Source organism: Alligator mississippiensis, chromosome 4 (genome assembly GCF_030867095.1).
Source record: "Alligator mississippiensis isolate rAllMis1 chromosome 4, rAllMis1, whole genome shotgun sequence".
Lineage (NCBI taxonomy): Eukaryota > Metazoa > Chordata > Crocodylia > Alligatoridae > Alligator > Alligator mississippiensis.
In genome coordinates, this window is record NC_081827.1 from 208,986,380 (window position 1) to 209,004,185 (window position 17,806).

General features: G+C 50.3%; 1 protein-coding gene and 1 long non-coding RNA gene across 4 annotated transcripts; both read right to left on the reverse strand.

Moving 5' to 3' along the window:
• Positions 1–1,696: 1,696 nt before the first annotated feature.
• LOC109281337 (uncharacterized) lies at positions 1,697–5,930 on the reverse strand. Its single transcript, XR_002087951.2, has 2 exons — positions 4,996–5,930; positions 1,697–4,901 (listed from the first exon to the last, which is right to left on the reverse strand). It is a non-coding gene; the product is annotated as an uncharacterized LOC109281337 (long non-coding RNA).
• A 2,337-nt stretch (positions 5,931–8,267) lies between these two features.
• On the reverse strand, positions 8,268–12,705 carry HOXD3 (homeobox D3). 3 transcript variants are annotated; one of them, XM_019480476.2, is made up of 2 exons: positions 12,006–12,705; positions 8,268–11,014 (listed from the first exon to the last, which is right to left on the reverse strand). In XM_019480476.2, exons 1-2 carry the CDS (start codon positions 12,703–12,705, stop codon positions 10,239–10,241), a joined length of 1,476 nt encoding a protein of 491 aa, XP_019336021.2. In that variant the 3' UTR covers positions 8,268–10,238. The 3 variants fall into 3 exon arrangements, with proteins under 3 accessions (XP_019336021.2, XP_019336008.2, XP_019336007.2); XM_019480463.2 differs by having other exon boundaries at positions 8,268–10,987; positions 11,994–12,705; XM_019480462.2 differs by having other exon boundaries at positions 8,268–10,990; positions 11,994–12,705.
• Positions 12,706–17,806: the final 5,101 nt, after the last annotated feature.

A 17,806-nucleotide genomic window follows, 5' to 3' on the forward strand; every position in this document is an offset into this window, starting at 1 on the left:
TCGGAGGTTAAAATGCATCCGGAAGCCAGTCCAGATCTGAAGGGTTTGGATGATATTGTGCCTCCCAGCAATTAATGGTTCTGCTGCAGCAGATAAGTGCTTTGTCGTCTCTTGAAAGTGTATCCGAGGACTTCCAATGTTAATGGGCTTTCATTTTTCCCTTGGTAATATAGCATTGCTTACTGAGTGTTTACCACTGGCACAGAAATCAAAGAGCATAGAGCAGCAAGGAGATCCAAATCGCTGCTTTCCCAAACTTTCCAGCCTTTTCTGCTATTACTTTTTAAATCTTCATTTGCCCTGGGGAGCGGGGAATTAATTTGACTGAAGAAGACAAATGACCTTGGTTTCCAAAAATTGTATAAATACAGTTTGATTAGATACTTCTAGATACTTGAAACCTCGACTCGAGAACTCGGAGCCCTGGGCTGAGTCCAGCAAACGGGATTTAATTGCTGTGGGCCAGGGCAGGAGGCTCAGACATGTTGAACACGCCTTTCTTGGGGTTTAGGAGCCAGGAGGGGAAAGCACCTGTGGTGGAGCCCGCCCTTGAAAGCAGAACGGGTGAAAATCAGAGTCAGGGAAATTCTCTGCAGAAGTTCGGTGATGCAGGTGGCCGGAGGGCTGGTTTGGAAGGGGCGAGATTTGGGCTATTGGACTTGGGGGCGGGAGGAAGAGGCAGGAAATAAAACGCAATTATTTCCCATAGCTTTTCTGGCATATAATACAGTAAAGGACCCTGGGGGATGTTGTCATTATTAAAGAGAAGAGACGTGTTTGTCTAAAGTCAGGCAGAAGGCCGGGTAGAGAAGCACCTTACAGACTTAGCCTTAGTCCTTATTAATGTGTTCACTACATACACGTTGCTGAATGCGAGACCCTGCCCCCCCTCCTCACGGCTTCCGCCCCCCACATGACCAGCACTCGCAGTCACAGGATGCTTAGTCCCAAGTACAACTATATCGCAAAGCTCCTGAAAGTTTTGCTGCCGGAGTCCAGCTCAGAGTAACATATTGAAGGACTAGCTCTGCAATTACGGTAGCGAGAGCAGCTCTCACTGAAATCTTGCAGTGGAGGTCTTCATGTGCGTTGGGGTGTAAGGGCAGGCCAGGCCCCCTGGCTGCTATCAGTCACAAACGGTGGCCCCGTTCCGAGAGATGCGGAGCACATGCAGCACACACACGAGCCAGGGGGTGGGCTTCCCTCCGTGGGCCGTGGCCTGATAAGAGGCGCTCCAGCTGAGTGGTTTTGATTAGGGACTGAAAATGGGACACGCGCTTGAGGTAGGGAATTAGTAGGGCAATGCAAGTGAGGCGTTTAATTAGCTCCTTACACTCGAAGCTCCTATTAGAAAACTCACCCGTTGATTTCCTCCGCCGAACTTCAAAAGTTCAGAATAAAGTTTCTTATTTTCTGTTAAAAATCAACAGGAAACATTTCTAGGACGTACAGCAACAAATCAGCGAGTTCTTTTTCTCCAGGGACCCCGCACCCACCTTTCCTATCTGGTGTTGCAAGAGTAAGAGCCTTGTCATATTTTTTGTGTGTCAGGTCTTTGGCTGACAGCTTGCAAAGCTCCTCGCCACATCTTTTCTTCACCCCCCCCCCCACCCTTGTTTGTTTCTTTTGCCTGAATTGTATTTAATATAGGTTTGCGTTTCCAAATCTGGCAAGAAAAAAAATAAATAAACCAAAGTGTGTTTCAGATCATAGTTTTCTATTTCTCAACAGTTTGTAAAATATATACTGTAAGACAATGGAGCATCATGAATGGAGCAAGGCTTTTGCTGTGAGGTTGCAGAAAGGTTTTTGCTACTAAATTACTGCTAACCTAGATCGTTGGATTAGGCGTTCTCTAACGGCACCTTGACACAGACTTCCGAAATGTTACCGTGTTCACCAATTATGATATGTATAATTCACCAGTCATAATTCATAATTGGTAAATAAATACGTATAGATATGTAGAGATCTATATGTAGATAAAGATATGTCTAGATCTCTCTCTCTGTATATGTATATGTATATAAAGAGAGAGACTGGCAGGAGATTTAACTATGAATGGTTATGATCCCTAGAGAGACACATTTAACCAAAGGAAGCAGAAACCTATTATCTGATTAAGAAATTTTAGTTGTTTTTTTCTGACTCCCACTCCCCCCTTTAAAGCAAGCAGGACCTCCGTTTAAGTTAGTTTTGCAATCGCTTTGCAAACGCTTTAGTTTTGTAAAGTCGTTTTCCGTAGGAATTATTCTTTTTTTCTTTAGCGAATGAAATCCCTTCAGACAGTGAAATTTTACTCTTATTCATACCTCATTTAAAAAAATGAAGTGAACAAGTGATGCCCCTTCAGTAAGAGGTACTTGAGACCAGTCAAGGCTGATCTTGCAGAATTCTGTAACAGTTTTAGTTGATCATTTCTTTCTCAAAATACAATGCATTGCTTTACCTATTGCAAAAGCTGTGTTTTAAACCACTTTGAACTAGGGGATTTCATCCACATCAACTGGACAAGTTTGTTCTGCTACTGCTATTTATTTCTACCCATTCACCTGCCTACATCAGTTTACTTGTATAGGAGTGAAGACCCCAGCAACAGACACGAGCCGTTCCGGATTTTCTCATTCTGAAGGTCTCTCTTTGAAAAAAAGGTGTAGTTTTCAGCATAGTCTAACCTCACTATTTTCAAATGTGCGCGTCACATCAGGGAGCTGTGGGTTTTCCTATAAGGGGTTGGAGAAGATTTCTAAAATGTTCAGGGGTAGGGAAAAGAAACCCGGAGATTTTTAAAAGCGGAAAAGGAAGCCACCGTAAGCAGCGGTGGGGGAGGCTGCCTGGGAGCGCAGTGCTGCAGACTTGTTGGAGACCTGGAACGAGTCGGAAGAAACTTGGGAGCATGCAAATTGGCAATTATTACAGCAACTTGGCAAAGGCATGAAAAATAGCGCCTCTCCTTTTTGCAACAGCAGTGCGCCTACAGGCGTTTTCTCCAGAGTCAGCTGGAGTCAGGTACCTGTTGACACGCGATAAGTATTCCGAAAAATACTCGGGGGCATGCAGGCGCTGGCGGGACAGATCCACCTCTATTGAGAGCAAGGGCGCCTTGCCGAGAAGAGTCCAAGTCAATACTGCAGGAATTGTCACTTTGCTCATTCTCTGCCATTTTCCCCCCAGAAAGATTGTTTGGACCTGTTCTGCAAACTCTGTTACCACCAGCAGCAGTAATGGGATGAGACTTGAGCCTGAAGAATAGGCCCACCACTAGTGTAAATTCAGCAGATCCCTGGCACCCCTCAGGGCCCCTAGACCAGTAGAGCCCTGGTAGGAATGGGAGTTTGGAGCTCCCACTCTGCTGTCTGGTAGAGAGATGAGTATTATGAACCTGGATCTACCGTGTTTCCATGGCCCTCCTCTTAAAAAAAAAACACTTCTGGGAACATGTTTTAAAGAGTCGCCAGGCAAGATGATGAAGTCCATTTCATGATTTGTAGGTTTTCAAAGACTGTGTTCAGGAGAATTTGCCAAAATCCTCTACATAAATTATTTTGGCCTTACTGTACAAGAAAAAATCGCAGGTGCCTCACTGAGAAGGCTGTCGATAGGGGTTGCTGTATGGGATAATACGTAAAGCTCGCATAGGGAAACGTTAGTTTGGTTGGCACTCCAGAGAAATCCACATTCAGCTCAAGGGCAAACACGAAGGGGCTGTAGTGTAGACTTGTAGGGTCGTCCTCTCCGCTTCAGATAGAGGAAGGGGAGTCTCTGTCCCCTACTCTAAGCCCGGCTCTCTTGGCTGGCCTTTCCAGCAGGCCTGAGGGGCCTGGATGAGGCACGGAGATTGATTAAGCCCCTCCACTGTGCCTGGAAGAGGCGGAGAGAAAGTTTCCACCTCCTTCTCTAAGAATATGGACAGTCCCAGCGATTCCCACCAGTGCTGTCGGGCTAACGTTACCCTCTGTCGGGAATCTCTGCTTCCTTGGCCCTCTTGCAGGACCCTCTGACCATCGGTAAAGGAGCCCAGGAAATTCGGGGACTATGCGCCTTGAGACTTGAGAGCATTGCAGGGGGCCCTTCTGTGGACAACATTTTGTCAGTGAAGACAAACACACACACCTTCTTCCTCCTCTTTCCCCTACACAGCGCCTTGCATTGCTCCCATCTGCCTTTTCTTTTCAATGGCAGCTCCGCCAAGTGCCGGGTGCTGTTCAAAGCCAAATGCAGCCCCCGCGTCTTGGGGCACTCAGCCTTCCAGCAAGACCACTCCCCGTGCTATGTCTTTGTATTGTGTTTTCAAGTGCAATTGCAAGGGAGCGTGCAAAGCCACGCAAACCGACAGGTATTGGATAACGTTGGGAGTGAGGGGGAGCTTTCTAACTCAGCTTTCTGCTGCTTGGGGTTATTTTGATTTTGATTTCCCCCCTGCTTTGTTCCTTCACGGAAACCTTTTCCATAAGTAGCTTGGGCTACCTCCTGTTCTGCGTTTCACAGCTGATGCTCAGACCCCTGAGCTATGTTAGGGGTCGAGCCCAACATAGCCCCTCAAGTTTAACGCGAAATAAGATGGGCGAAGCTTGTCTTGGTTATCCGGGGCAGCCTGTACTGTTGTGCATTGTCTTGCAAAGGCCTTCACTAGTAGGCTGTGCTCTGGGGTGTGTGTGTGTGTGTGTGTGTGTGTGTGTGGGCACTGAGTCTGCTGAGGTTGTTCTCCACGGGATCCCTTTTTGCATGTCGCTCTTTGTGACTAAAGGATTCAGTTGCAGCCTCCCTGCTGGAAGCTGAGAGCCGAGCGCTAGCCCGTGAATATTAGATGGCAGGGCTGAGCTTTGCTTTCTGTCTCCTCCGGCTGTGGTTTCTGGTCGAATCCCAGCTGGCCCGGACTCGAGCTGGAGTAGGAGGAACCGCTGTCGAGTGAAAAGTGCACATTGGGTGATTGATGAACTCTTAATAGAACCGATCCTCCCTTCCTCCCCCGCCGGCCCCGCTCCCAGCACGGACCTCAGCCTTCCCGCTGCAATCGTTCGCTTGGTAATGGAGAGCTCTTGCCTCTTCAGTGATTAACTTGCGATGTAGTCCCTGAGAAGTGGCTGGGGCCGGGTAACTGGCTCTCCCGGATCCCGCGCCTTGCAGAGAGCGGGCTGCGGGCTCCCGGGGGCCGTGCCGGCAGCGCCGACCCGCGCGGCGCGCTGCTGGGCCCGGCTCTTTGTGCCGCCCGCCCGCGGCCCCGCCGCTATTGTTCGAGCCAGGCCGGCGGGCCGCGGGCGCCGCTCTGCGCTCCCCCGCCACGGGGCCGGTCCTCGCTGGAAGCATAAAAGGACCTCAACCTGCGGCGCCTTCTCCCTCTCTCGGCTCGGAGGGAGGCCCGATCCCGCGATCTCCGAGTGACCCCGGGCCAGGGCCTGCTGGGGAGCAGCAGAGCCCAGGGAGCCACTCTTGTTTGTCCTGGAAGCTCCTGTCCAGCCAGGGCCGGGGGTCGCCGGGGTTCCCCAGCAGAAACCGCAGCTGCTGCGTGCGCCGGGTTCTCGCCTGCACCTCCTGCACCGCTTCCAGCCAGCCCCGCCGCTCCCACCGCCCTGCCACGCGCCCTGGCACACAAGCGGCTCGCACCGCTTGGCAGCGTCGCCTCCCTCCAGCGCCTTTGTGCGCCTGCCATGCACATGCCCGGGGCTTTCCGCTGGGGAGCCCCGCCGGGGCGGCCCGTAGGCCTGAGCCCGCGCCAGCCCTGCCGGGAGACTGCGACGTGCCCTGGCAGTAGGGCCAGCTGCCACCTCCCGGGGCTTGGGACCGCGGGTCCGAGCAGCTTGCGAGGCGGCCAAGCAGGCGGGTGGCGGGCGGGCTGCGCAGTGCCGGGCCTTGGCTGGGGCTACACAGCCCCGCGGCTTCCGTGCTAAGTCCGTGCTTGGGGAGCGGATCCCGGGCAGATCAGAGCGCCCTGCCCCTGCCCCTGCCCCTGCCCCTGCCCCAACCCCTGTCCCAGCCCCTGCCCCGCAGCGCTGTTTCCAAACTCGAAACTAGCGTTATTCAAAGGTGATGACATTATGCAAGGGCGGCGGGGAGGTGCTCCTGAGGGTCCGAGCTGACTACATGGTGCCTGCTGCCCGCCCGATGGGCGCTGCGCTGGGTTCCCCGCTGGCCAGGGCTACGAAACGTGGGGGGAGAAAGGCTTGCCAGGCGGGGGGCGGGGCACGGGCCCGTGTGTTTCAGGACCGCGCTGTGCACAAATGGGGCCCATCTCAGAGGACAGCGGAGAGCTGCTTGCTGCTTGCTGCCCCCTACGGCCTCCCGCGCCCGAGGCTGGCTTCGGGGCGCACCCCGTTCTCGGCCACTTTGCAGATTGCTCAGCGGTGCCTTTTTCCCCTGCCCCCTCTCCCCAGACAACCCGCGGGCTCATGAAGGCGAGCTGCCGGCGGGCCAGGGCTGCCGAGGCCTGAGAAGGACCCAGCTCCCGGCAGGGGAACCGAGCCAGCTGCGGTGTCTCTGTCGCCAGGGGCCCGGGGCCGAGCGAGGCTCCTGCGGGGTGAGAGGCTCCAGGGGTATCTGTCTCCTTTCAGACCTCCTGTAGCCGCGGGTAAGGGTGGGGGGAGGAGGCAGGGGCAGGACCCAAGTGATGGAAAGAAAGAAAATCTGCTCGCGGACCCGACAGATCAACCCCTGCCCCGGCCCTCCCCTCCGGCCCCGCGGCCTAGCAGGAAAGAGCCGTGCCCCTGCTGCAGTGTAGGCGCCTACTTTCCACGAGCTGCGAGCGGGGCGCTGGGGCTGGGCCGAGGAGGGGGTTATCGATGCGCAGGGCCCGAGCCCGCTCACCCCGCGGGCTCCACCGCGGCGCTGCGCGTGGGCAGGGAGGAGTGGGGAGCACTGAGCAGAGCCCCCCGGGAATGTGCAAACCCTGCGACAGAGGCGCCCTCCCTACTCCGGCTGGGGCAGGAGTTCCTCCAGGAGCTTCCCTATTGGCTTCCCGGGAGCAGACCTGTCTCCACGCCCGGGCAGATCAAGCTCGGCTCACCCTGGGGACCCCCGCGCTGGAGCAGCCCCTGCCCTCCCACCCCCACCCTTGGGAGCGCTCCAGCAGCGAGCGCGGGGCCTTGCAGGGCTGGGCGGGCGCGGGGGGTTTCTCGGCCTCCTGAAAAGCTCTGATTAATATTTAAAATGCCGGTTTTGAATAAACATAAAGCCCCAAGGCCTGGCCGGAAGACTTTCCCAGTGGTCTTTGGATCAGTTCGAAAGACGCCTTGTCGCCTTTTTTGTCTCTCTCCGGCAGCAGCGAGGACGGGATGGCCGCTGTGGCACCTCTGGGCCAGGCCTGGCTGAAGCGGGGGTCTGAGGACACTCTCCCCGAGCCGCAGGGCTGATCTCCGGGCTGGCGGGGCGGCAGGGTCGGGAGCTCGCCGCCAGGCTTTGTTGCATGCCCCCGGGCAGGGCTGGGAACGCGGAGCGCGTGTTTCAGGGGCTGGGTGATGTGCAGCGTGGAAGCGGCTGGTTTATAATTTATGAAGTTTAAATGGTGGGCCAAGAAAAAGACGACTCTTGCCAAAGTGCCTCTCTCCCAGATTGCTGATGCTTATGCAAACACTGTAAAAGCGCCAGCCATCTAGCTAAGGACCCAGGGCTTCTGCTAATTAGCTCTTGATCATGGGGCTCTATCGCGGTTGCATCAAAGACACCTGGACCAGGCTAAGGGAGAAGGAACTGAATGTATTTATCACATGATTCCTCTCCCCTCCCCAGTCGGAGCATTTGGAGAAAGATTTGCAGGCTTTGGCCGTACAAAAAACAGAGACCACGTCCCAGGGCTCCCCGAAACACGGTATTTGTATCCTGTGGCCTTAAACCTCTGCCCCTGCCTCCACCCCGGGAAATTTCTAAATGATCCTTTTCCTTTTGTCATGAATGTAAGGAAGCCTAGGCATGTCAGCCAGCCCACAAACCTTGGACTCCAGATGCCCGCACGTTCAGAAGAGTGACGTTGGGTAACATAATAATAGTCTATGGGAACACACTGGCTCTGCATTTTGGATTTAGAGGTGGATGAAATGAAATCTGTTCTAATGTGAAGAACATAACAATGATCTAAAGGCACCAAGTCGTTTTACGTGTGTGTGTGTGTGTGTGTGTGTGTGTGTGTGTGTGTGTCCTGTTAGATTCAACACGCCGCTACAGTGTTCACTATTACTACTTATCTGAATGATTATTTATTTTACATAGTCATAGCTTATCTCCGAAGAAGCCGCCGGTGTGAACATTGTTATAGAAAACACGGGGAGGTCACGAAATGGTTAAAATATTTCTTCGATCGAAGCAGTTTATTCTGGTTTTGTTTAGAGATCTACAACACGTATATTCAAATCTGCTCGGGTCAAAGTGAAATTTAACAAAAGGATACACTTCTTTTCTCAACGTAACATGACATGTTTAAAAATAGCACAGAGAAAAAAAGTAACTAATAATATTCTGAGTCTTTAGTGACCCACGAAACACCAGAAAAGAAAGATTTTCCTGTGTTGACAGAAATGTAGGAGTGAAGCATTTCTCACAATAGGAACAGGTCTGAGCATCAAGGGAAGGAGTAGGAGTTGGAGTATTTTTCAAACTAAAAAGTGACTCGTCGCGACGACTTTGCTGGGAACACTGAAGATCTGAATCTTAACTGAAGGCTTTTAAAAGCGATAAGAAAAAGCCTTCTTGGAGGGGCATGTCTCCTTCCTAACAGACCTAACGCCACTTCTGCGCCTCCAAAAACCTTCGTAGCTCCACTGAGAGATTAAACACAAAGGTGTAAATAAAAAAGGAGAAAATGAGATGGTTGTAAGTCTTTGTTCCTTTTATGAAATATTGTGGTCACGGCAGTAAGAATAGTTGTCACAAGGAATGTACCAATCTCTACTACAGAGGAGCACACGGAGATGATTTTCTAGCTGAAAGCTATAGTGAGCATCTCAGAAGAGTTTGTTTACCTTCGTTGTATCTCAGTTATTATACTTAGCGGCTTCCTTTCATTTGTATATCTTTGATTGTCAATTTTCTTACAAAGTGTTTTTTTTATGCAAAAAATTAATCTCGGGCTTCCAATGCTGTCTAAAAAATTGATTTATGGTCGGTATAAAAAACAACAGTATAAATAACAAAGGAGATGGGCAGCTGCAGCATGGATTGCTATGGAAACCCTAATCATATTAGCACTATTAGAGGGTTTCTAATTTTTTGCATTCTAAGCTTACTCTATTTCAGATAGCTAGAATGTAATAAAAATAAAATAACCCACCGAAATAATGTGTGCAAGAGATATTTAGTCAATAAATAAATGCCAACCTCTCTGAGGCTTTGGTAGGTAGAACATTTTCAGAAACAACACGACCAAGTGCTCCGCTTCGCAGCTTGCATTGTTCCAGCGGACGCACTTCTAACTAAACAAAAAGCGGCTTCTAAAGAAAATCTAAATAGGTCTTCAAATGGTACCAGACAATTTGAAATAAATACGCTTTAAAGCAAAATGTGTAACGGCCTTTTGTGTAATGCCACAGTTTGTTTTACTCTATTAATGACTTACAATTTGCTGTCTTAATTAATCCTTACATAAACTACAGACACCAGCCACTGTTACAACTGTTCAAAACTACTCTCTCAACTAGTTCAGACCAAATATACTAAATCGGTGAAATGTAAGTCACCATGGACCTGAATCAATCTCCCGAAGTACTGGTGAATAAATTCTACAAATATCCACATAAATACATTAAGACGAGGATAAATAATCCGTGATACAAAAATGTCTCGCTTAAAATAATAAATACATATCATTTAGTCCAATGCAATCCTTACATTACGGAAGAATTAATAAATTAACTTCTCTGAAATAAGCTTATATGCAGGCAAAATCCCATCGCTCACAATTGGTCTAAAAACACCTCAGCATGACGCGCTGCTAATACTAATTGATCTCTAAGACTTACCTTCAAGTACATAATTACCAGATTATGAGTCCCTTGGTTTGCAGTATATTGCACTGTCATGCTTAAAACAGCTATAAAAGAAAGGATCCTTTTCATTGACTTATTTGGAGTCGCAAAAAAATGAAAATAAAAAGAAAATGATACAAAGGAAAGAAAGGACAGAAGGGTGGAGCTGTTAGGGGAGACCAATCCACTAATGCTGTTGGCACTCAGAGCAAAGTAACACCGTAACGTCAGAAAAGTGAGGTAATTGCAAGGTGAGTACATTTCCCGCTCTCAATCCGTCCCAGTCTACTACAGATGTGTGAGTTTGGGTGCTTCCTGAATCCTTCCCTGAGATGTGTGATGAGAAGTAAGATCTGTGTATGTGGGATGAGGGTCACAAGGTCCATGGTGGTGGTTGCCTGGGATCTGAGCAGCGCAGCTGTAGTCCACGCTGGCGGATGAAGGATGGGAAAGATGGCCGATATTGAACATCGGGCCAGAAGCTGGCATGGAATCAACAAAGTTACCTCCGACGTACACGGGGCTGCCCTGCAAATTGGGATTGGCAAAGCCGCCGTTACTCTGCATGGTGTGATGGTCGTACTCTGCTCCCGGGTATCTTTTCTGCTGGGGTAAGCAGCTGCTGAGAGGCGCTGTGTAAGCAGCCAGGCCATACATGTTTTGCTGCGATTTGGCGAAGGAGGTTGGTGAAGGAGCATCATAGCTAAGACTATTGACACTTGGAAGCTGGCTGGAGAATCCTACATGATTTGGGCCACTTAAGGGTGGACTTCGGTCAGGGGACTGTCCTACGGGAGAGTGCATGATCCCTTTGGCTTTCTGGTCTTTTTTGTACTTCATCCTCCTGTTCTGGAACCAGATCTTGATCTGCCGCTCCGTCAGGTTCAGCAGATTGGCCATTTCCACCCTGCGCGGCCGGCAGAGGTACCGGTTGAAATGAAACTCCTTCTCCAGCTCCACCAGCTGCGCGCTGGTATAGGCCGTGCGGACCCTCTTGGATGCGGGGCCTGGGGGGCTCTTGTCTTCACAGTTCTCTCCTGCTAGAGGAAGAGAAACAAATAAAGCTCCAGCCCTAAACCCCTGACCCAGCAACCCATTCACTGCAGGGCACTGATACAAAGATTGAAAGGACCCCCCTCCCCCACAACAGCCCTGGTACACCTGTGTGCAAGCACTGGCATGGAGTCCCTGGTCCAGTGGCTCGACAATCAATGGATCTGATCTGGTCTATTTTGGTGGACCTTCCTCAGGGTAGACTTGTTTGACCACCCATGAGGCACGCGGAGTTTTGTAGCTGGCACACCACAGCCCTTCCCAAAACACCTCTCTTTGAGGTATTGCCAATGCAGAATCAGCCCTGAGCACTCCAGTGTGGGGCCTTCATACACCAGTTGAATCAATGCTCAAAGACCACCCACCCCCCCTCCCCTGGATCTGAACTCCCCCAGCCTCTTCGAAGACATCTTCGTGGCCTTGCCCCATCCCCCCCACACCCCTCAAAGACCCAACCCTGCCCCCTCAGAGCAACGGATCCAACTCCTGTTGCTTTTAGTGGGAATAGGCCCTTATCCTGAGTTAGGGTGGAGCAGGACAAAATCAGCCATGGGGAGCGGTGCTGAGAGGACTGGGGCCAAGACTGAGGACAGCAGCGGTGCTGCGAGGGCTTGTGTAAACGCTGGGCTCCCTTCACCAAAGCAAAGGTAGAAGGCGGGTCTGAAGGCAACAGCCAGGAGCAGACGACACAGAGCCTGAGATGTTCCCGCTGCGGAGTGTGAGGGCTACTGGGTCTCGCAGCTCATGCTCCTTGGTTTGCAGAGCCCCCGCCAGGGTCCGTCGAGGACTGAGAGGCCAAAGGGGGCGAGGGGCATGGCTGTTTCCTCTCAGCACGTCAGAAGGGCCTGGGGGGCGAGCAGCCAGCTCCACCCGCCGCCCAGACACCCCTCGGTCCCCGCAGAGGGCTCCCGAGCAGCTCCCACCCGCGTGGCCAGAGGCAGGGCCCGGGGGGCGAGCAGGGCTCCGGGCCCCCAGCGGGTTGCTGGGTACCTGCGGCGGCGCAGCTGCTCTTCTGCTTGGAGTTCTGCCGGGACTCCTTCATCCAGGGGAAAATTTGCTTGCTAATGGTGGCGGGGCCGGCGCCCGGCGCGCTGGGGCCGCCCTTGGCCTTTTTCGGGGGCGCGGCGCTGGCGGGGTTCTGCGGGGGCGACGGCGGCAGCGCGGGCGGCTGCTGCTGCTCGCTGCCGCCCGGGGCCTGGCTGCCCCCCTGGCTGCCGCCGCCTGGCCGCATGCAGCTGCCGGCCAGGTCGCTGCCCTTGTGGGCCGGGGCGCGGAGGGGCGCGGCGCCCTGCACGGAGCAGGCGGAGCCAGGGTAGTCGGGGTCCAGCGCGGCCGCGGGGTAGGGCTGGTGCGCCGAGCCGTAGCCGTAGGCGTCGGCTTTGCCGTAGCTGTAGCCCCCGAAGAGCCCCGCGTTGTCGTAGTAGGCGGCTTTCTGCATGTCGCGCTCTGGGATCGCCGAGGCCGGGGCGCCCCGCTCAAATAACATTGACTGCGGCCGCCTCACGTGTCCGGCGCCGGCCGCTCGCTGCCGCGGGACCCACCTGCGGGGACGGGGACACAAAAGACACTTTGAGGGGGAGCCGGGACCCCGGCCCGCACCCGCACCCCTGAGCCCTGCCAACGCGGGCCTCTGCCTCCAGCAACGCCTGTTAGCTTGGCACACGCAGAGAACACACACGTACACACCCGTGCACACACCCATACGCACACCTCCGCGCACGAACACGACATATACCCACGCACGTACCCATCACACATGGACACACCCACACGCATACACAACAAAGGCACGCACAGTACGCATGCACGCACACGCAGACACACACGCACAACACACGTACGCACACCCATACATGCGCGACAGATGCACACCCACGCACACACCCACACAACACACATGCACACACCTACACATGCAGACACACACGTAAGGCACGTGCACACACAACAGACATGCACACACCTACATATGCAGGCACACACGCGCACACACGCATAACACGCGCGGACACTCACGCACAGAAGAAACTTGACTAACAAGTTGCAGTGAACACGGGACGAGTGGAAAGAAACACGTCTAGGACCCCTTCGTGGCGTGGAATTAGCAGGCAGGCGGCGGGCCATCTCCATCGCCCGGTGCGGGCCGGAGTATAGGAGAGGAGGTGTCGGGCTCTGCCACTAATGTGCGGAAGACTTCGGTGTGGGCGCGCACACACACACACACACACACACACACACACACACGCACGCACGCACCCATAGGCTCTAGGCACCAGAGCCATCCAGTGCATGGCTGCTGTGCTATCAATAAAAAAAGCAGAGGCTCCATGGCCCCACAGTATCACTCTCGAATTACCTTAGCTCATTTTTGAAAGCCCAGAGGTGTCTCCATAACTTCACTCCTACTCATGCTTTCGTGCCTTTTATCTCTAAATTCCCCATTCCCGGTATTTGCATAAAACGTGTTGCAAAACCACCTCTACATGTCTAAACCGCCCTCTTTTCCCCGGTTCCTCAGCTGTATGCCCATGCTATCATTTATTTTGTTATCCTGAATGTGTATATATGTATATACAGTATTTCTGATGACTGACCTCTATGTACCGTTTTGGTAGAAAGATTAACCAACATTTCCCTATTTTCCCTCCTTTTTTTTTCCTTAGACACGCATGCGTACAAGCGTGTGAGAGCCTCACATGACATGATGGATTGAACCAGAATTGGAAACTGAAGAAAACAGAGAAAATTCCATCTCTATTGTAAACCCTGTCTCTCTTTTCCTTTAAAGATTCCTAAGAAGTTAAAGTATAACTAAGACTATTCAGTAACTTTAATTTGCACTATAAAGAACAACGCAGAGGTCCTAGCTGCATTCTTTGATGAATTTACTTCTCGAAATCTTCTACTCAACCTTTCTCCTACTCTCTTCAACCTTTCTCAATCTTCTACTCAACCTTTCTTGTTGGTTATTTTCAAAAGAATCGTTCCGAGATGCTGTGGCCCGTTTTACCGGTTACCACCCATTATAACCATGCTCTGCTCATTTATTAGCATGCGCGCCTTAGCTCAAAGTCCGGATTTTTCCTTTCACACTGTTTGGGCTAAGAAATGTATCTACACGAAAAGTTTCTGTACATAATCAATATTTTTGTACCGGAGATTGCCCTGGTGCAATGACTTGAAAGTAAATCTTAACTTTATTTTACTCCAAAATGGCAACTAGTCTGCGATGTAGCAGCATGCTGTGATATGGCTCTGGAATGTTTCTAATTGTTTCCTTATCCTACGTTTCTGTTCATATTTTTGCATCTTCGAATCACACAATCCAGATCAAGTGTCAAACACTTCAGCTGACAATATATAATCTGTATTTAAATAGGTCTCACGTGCTCACTGCCTCTCTTTTATTGTCTAACTTCTTAACACATTATAGAAAAGTAGGTCTAAAATATTAAAGCAGTAACTGATACCTGTCATTCTTCAGTCAATATTTATACAACGCTGTGGTAATACGTTATGTCAAATGTATTCGCCTGCTCTTCCCCGGTGGTAATTTGCATGACTAAATAGCACTGGTCTTCTTTCTAAAATTCAGCCCAGTTTATATTCTAAGCCAAGGCAACTCCAATTCGAGGTGACTTTAAATTCTTTATCTTGTCAGTTTATCTGAAATACAGCTTAACCAGAAGGGCTCTTTTCTCTGCTCAACACCAGCATGGAGAGACTCTGGGAAACTGGCAGGGGGAGAAAAATTAGCTGTCTCCTCCCCGAAGAAACCAACAAACAGAGGTCTAACGTGTTTGAAAAATCGTGAGCTTCTGATGTGTGGTGAGAAAGTATGATGCTCCAGAGGAGGTTAGCCACAGCTTAAGTGTACTTCATAATGTATTTTTTTTAAATAATCAACTCCATAATTTTCTATCTTGATCATTTATATTTTCAGTAACACTGTGGCATCCTGTTATGACAACATAGCATTGTGCAGACAGACCATGTGAAATATAGTTCCCCCAAAGCATATACAGAATCTTGAGAGAGTATCGCTGCAAAACTGTTAAAAAGCCTTATTTCTTTTCTGAAATACCAACTGCTTGTGAACTCTGCTTGAACCTAAAAAGGAGGCAATGGGTCATAAATCACATGGACAATGCTCAACTGTTTGGTGGCTCATCTTTTAAGATCTTGGGGGGAGGCGGGGGGACCTTTACACGTTTTGGCTTTACAAGAGTGTAATACATAAGGCGATGTTTTCAGAGGTAACACCAAAGCACAGGCTCAACACTTTTTGGTTTCGCCGGAGCCAATCTCCAGAAAAAGTCAGATCCAAATGGTTAGACAGCGTTGTGGGAGGCGGACTGAAAGGCAACTGGGGCTAGGAAACCACAAAGTATCCATGTCTGTGTTTCGAATTTCCCTGCCTGCTCTCCAGAAAGGTTAACCTCATCTGAACCGCTATACATTACATATGATAATGGAGCTCTTTGTCCCGTCACAGTTTTCAATGCTCTTCCAAGCTCCCAACCCTTCTCCAGCCCTATCTAGAGATCAGACTGGCTACAAGAGATGCAGGAATTTTAGAGCAAGCAGCAGCCTTTCCCCTACCCACACAGACACGCACCCCACGTGTGCGCCCGAAATGCAAGTAGCTCCCATTTTGACAAGTTCCCAGCCTCACAATTGTATTCGATCCGGCACCCAAACATATTCATATTAAGCAGTTCTCTACTAAAATTTCCACTACACTTAATTCTGCTTAGGATCAATATCTAATATGATACCGAATAAATAAATATAAGGCAGTAAGAGCGGCCAGTGGAGTGGTTATTAAGCAGCCGGAGCTCTCACGGTGCATATCAATGCACCTGTCATTGTGGTTTGTAACAAAATTTATGACTGCTAGTGCTATAGCAGTAAACGCTTCAGTAGGGAATGAAAAGGCAAACACTTCCCAAGACCCAGCACTTTCAGAAGTGTAAAACAGGCTGCGCGTAGGAGGCAGACCAGCAAAAGAATTCCCTACTCCGCAAATTTGCCTTATTTAAAGCCTGGAAGCGCACATGTATATAAAGTAGCCAAACCAGTTTCTTCCTTTACTGCTTCTCGTCCAGGGCACAGGCAATTTTCCTTCACGCTGCCAGGGATTTTTTTTTAACTGCGTGTCTGTTTTTCTGATTTTATTCACCCCCACACAAGCCCCTCTCTCCCAATAGTTGGTGGATTTGCTGGAGGACAGTTTACAGACTGGATGGAGAGTCTGCACCTCGAAGACTTCCAGGAAATTAACTTTGAGGGAAAGGGTTTGGGAGGGGAAAGAGTGTCTCTGATATAGTATGCCCATGGCTGCCATTAATGCAGAGATGTGTGTGTGCTATAGATGGTATCCAAAGCTTGCGTTTTAATAGCTTTCTGACCTGCTTCTCTTACAGTGGTTTTAAGCTCTAAACTCCAGTTACTAATGTTTCTAAATTTGGATCATAATGATGCTTTCTTTCTCTGCCTGACCGATGTTGACGGTTCTCTTGAGCAAAATAGACGTCTTCCTTAAGCATTGTTTTGGGACTTAACAGTAATGTTGTAAGGAAATCTTTGCTACATCAAAGCAGCAGAAAAAAGCCCATAGGCTTTAAAAAGCCAGCTCCAGCTCCCACTGAAGGCGGGGAGAAATTCCCATTCGAGGAAGAGGAATCGATCTCAGTGTGGTTCTGTTAAACGCGGGCTTTCTTTTCCATCGGGTTTAAAAATCTCTAATAACGAGCTACTTCAATGGGGTTGAGCTATTTCAAGTATTTGCATTTATGTATGTCTGTGTTTAGCTTCTGGTGTACTAACACGCTCGGGAAGGGTTTGGAGGAGTGGGTTACCGCTATTAAACAACAGTCGATTTGAAAATCGCCGAATGTGCAGTGCAATGTATATTGTAACGTGTGTCTGTCGGGTGCCACTCCATGATACACTTCCGAGCGTTTTTGATCTCTCCCCTACCATAAACATTTCGTGGCGGCGGCTGGTGTAGCGACACAGGGGACAAACGGGTGGAAAAGCGAATACAACAAACTCACCACTCTTATGTTTTTTCTTGAATTTTGACTTTAACTCTTTTTGTAGGATCTTCGGGTTCCTGTGGATAATCCGTTGGGGCGAACCTGAAACAAAAGTGAGACGTCTCAGTGGAAGCTGTTTTGCCTGAAACTTCCTTCTGTGTGAATTTCATAATAAATGCACGTCCTGCTGTAGCAAAACCCTCTGCCTTTCGCTCCACATCGGAGTCTACCGGGAACAGGGGCTGTGTATTTATTGCTGTGCTAGCTATGTTTTACTAGAAGCCTTTTCTTGTTGCTTTTTTTTTCCTTTCTAAGAGTCAGCGGCCAAACTTTGCAGCGGCCTGGTTCGACTCCTGCAGACAATGCAAGCTCCCGGGCGCTGCGGGCATCTAGGCGGAACACTTGATAAACTACCTCGAACCCGAATCGAATACAAATACAAACACAGTTCCCATTCCTGAGGCTTGCTTAGCGTTTCCAGCCCCCTTAGCTCCTGGATCAGTGTCCTTTGCCTCTTAGAAAAAGGAAGGGCAACCATAGAAATCGTAGAGTGTAATTTGTTTTCTCTCAGCAGCAACAACAAAAGGGATCGAAAAACGACTCGAGCTGCACAGGGTAAACGAGACGTGCATGCATTTGGCATCAGGCAGGGAAAAATCATGCACAAGTCTAACCGTTTACACTAGGAAGAATGGAAATTTACTAGAAAGACCACAGCGCCGTTGCCCGGGTTTCATACATTATGTATAGCTGTGGTTATCT